This window comes from Telopea speciosissima, chromosome 1 (genome assembly GCF_018873765.1).
Source record: "Telopea speciosissima isolate NSW1024214 ecotype Mountain lineage chromosome 1, Tspe_v1, whole genome shotgun sequence".
Classification (NCBI taxonomy): Eukaryota; Viridiplantae; Streptophyta; class Magnoliopsida; order Proteales; family Proteaceae; genus Telopea; species Telopea speciosissima.
The window spans coordinates 9,552,104-9,555,153 of NC_057916.1; the positions used below are offsets into that span (position 1 = coordinate 9,552,104).

General features: G+C 41.8%; 1 protein-coding gene across 1 annotated transcript; it reads right to left on the reverse strand.

Annotated features, from left to right (window-relative positions):
- Positions 1 to 265: 265 nt before the first annotated feature.
- LOC122649030 (GATA transcription factor 7-like) lies at positions 266 to 976 on the reverse strand. The gene has a single exon (XM_043842376.1). It carries the CDS (start codon positions 961 to 963, stop codon positions 295 to 297), a length of 669 nt encoding a protein of 222 aa, XP_043698311.1. The 5' UTR covers positions 964 to 976; the 3' UTR covers positions 266 to 294.
- Positions 977 to 3,050: the final 2,074 nt, after the last annotated feature.

Consider the following 3,050-nt stretch of genomic DNA (forward strand, 5'->3'; position numbering starts at 1 on the left):
GGCCGCTCGGCTGCCCCACCGTAGAAATACACACAATGACACGAGAGAGAGAGAGAGGGAGCGAAAATGAATTTTACAAATAAAAGACAAAGTTCTATAAACAATAAAATTCACAACGAAATGATGAAAACCCGGAAATGAATTTTAAAAATAAAAGACAAATTTCTAACCCTATGAAGTTCTATAAATAGTTCTACCAAAAAACAAAAAGAAGTTCTATAAATAGTAAAATTCACAGACTACCCCTCTAACCCTACTGATACAGTCAAATAAAGTCCCCTACCCTACCCTACTTTACCCGTCTTTCATCTCCCTCATCTTCATTATCTTCTTATGACTATTAGAATGCACCTCCATATTGAAGCTTGGACTCGCCACCGGCCGGTATTCCGGCACCAACCGACCAGACTTGAACCGCACCCCACATGCATTGCATAACGTCTTAGGCCCTAACGGCCCCGTTCTCCACTGCGGCGTCTTATCTACATGACAATGCGTACACCTTCTCCCCAACACAACACCACCCGTCTCCTCCGGCGACAATGGATTCTTCATGGACACCCAAGCGCGTCCCATCACGCGCTTGCTCCTTGGCTTCTTACTGGTTATCACTCGTCTAAGAAGTCCATCAAAACTCTTCTTTGGACCTACTACTCTGTTATTGTTCTCTTCGTTTTCTTGTTCTGGGGTTTTCGGAAAACCGACGGCGGTTTCATTGTCCAGAAACGTCTGAATACCACTTAAGGAGATGGGTTCGTTAGTAAAGTTTGGAAACCACTCTAAATCCTCTATTGGGTCGTCCGGTACGCACAGCTGGCTCTCCGGAAAACCGCTCAAACTAGCCTGAAAACTACTGAAATCATTGGAACCTAGGAATGATTCGGTCCCATTTTCTTCGAATTTAAAGTCGTCTAAGGTGAGTTCCAGAAAATCTCCTGCGTTGAAGCTCTCATGAATGGCCATGGAGAGAGAAAGGAATAGAGCCAAAGAGAGAACCAGAGAGAGAGAGAGGGAGTTGGGTTCACGTTGGAGGAGTGAAGAGGACTGTGCCTTAGTATTAATAGATAAACAGTAATCTCGAATCCTATTCCTAAAAGGTAAAAGCGTTTTGAATAGATATACTTCGTCACGAAGCGTTCTTGATTGGTAAAATTATGGAAACCGAGTTGTTTCATTAGAGGGAATTTGGAAACCGACGCGGAGTGATTTTCTGTGAAGCTTCTATTTGTGACGGAAATGACCTTTTGCTTACGAGAATCCAACTCACATTCTGTGATGGGTTCGCCACTTCCCATAAGTTGATAGTTGCATGGACACCGTTGGATTGGAATCTTTCTAGAAGACTTATTGGTATATGTATATCTATCTAGAATGTTCTTTTTTGTTTTATTGATAAGGAAAGACCATGGGTATTTCTGTCATTTCATTGAACACGAAATCCTCCACTCTTTTTTAAGGCAAAATATCTTGACATAAAAATGTCATGCAAAAGTAAGTTTTCATACACGACTGTGTACGAGGGAAACACCACCAGCTAACATCCACGGTCAACCGATTTAGAACATGGGTCACTCATCACTGTGATGTGGGTCCCACAGGCTGAGGTCCATCTAACGGCTAGATGGAGTGGACCGTATCAATACATTGCTTGTGTGCGCCACAGGGTACGATTCTCTTCGTTTGCGGAAAAGATTCACCGTGTTGTGCATGCTGTTGCTCAGCTTGTACGCGGTTTTAGAGCCAACTGTCGGATACACGTGGCAATAGGAGAATGGATATGACACGTTTTATTTTCTGGGTTTTTTTTTTCTTTCTTTCTTGGGTATTGGGTCCTACCTACCAGCAATTACCATTACTGTCTGACACGTGTTCTGAGGAAGAAATGGATTGGGGCGGGGAATGTTTGGGGTCTCCGGTCTGGTCCAAGATTGAGTCTTTACCACATTGACAAAGCCACACGTGTGTATAGTTCCAAAATCCAACCCAATTAATTTACCTTGAGACTCACGACCCCGTAGGGTACAACGTGATAACCTTTAACAAAGTAACAAACACGCCTCAAAGCTCTCAAACTGAGAGATAAACGTGATTGTGAGTAACTGACGCGTAGGGCCCACCACCAACACGCCCAGTCAGATGGCGGGTACTTGACTACTGAGTATTACTGACTACCAAGGAGGAATACCAAGCATCGGAATTTCGATTAAAATTCGTCCGAAAAAAAATCCGAATATTTAATAATAAAAAATTATGTAAATAATGATTTTTAGGGTTTTTGAAGATTAAACAAGTTCTAGAATATGATGAAAAGAGAATCATGATCTAAGAGATATGGATTGAGAGAGAATTGTATCCGCTAGGGGAGGAAGGTCCGTTACACAAGGCGATATGTAAACGGATGGTCGAAAATCCAATCCGATCCGCATCCGAATCCGTTAGAGGTATCCGTATTCGGCCAGGAATATCCGCTCCGATCACATTCGATCCGATCCGATCCGAATCCGATCCGTTACATCCCGATTCGGATCGGGTTGGAAATAGGATATTAATGGATCGGATTCGATTCCGATAGTGTTATATTCGCATCTACATTCGATTAGCTTTCGGACGAATTTGAATATTGCTAAACGGTTACAGATTGGATATTTTCTCTGTTTACATATAAATATAGTTTTTCGGATAGCTATAGCTATCCGTATCCGCATCCGTTTAGCTTTGGACGATTCGAGATAGTACTAAATGGATACGAACACGAATACGAAACGATTTATTTGTTCATTCCAAGCTAGGATTGGAAATGAACAAACTCGGTTAAAAATGTGGGTTATTGTTTCGGACTTGGATCGCAATCTTAAACCATTTTTTATCCTAATCTTTAGAATCATGTGCCTAGACATAGAAGCACACAATTTTACCATATTGTCTATCGTGAAATAAAAAATCTCATTCATATTGATGTCCCTAAATGTGCTCTTATTAGCGCCCTACATTGGTGCAGGGGCTACATGACCAAGAAACAATCTCTCGCCAACCCTTAAAATTTTGGTCGA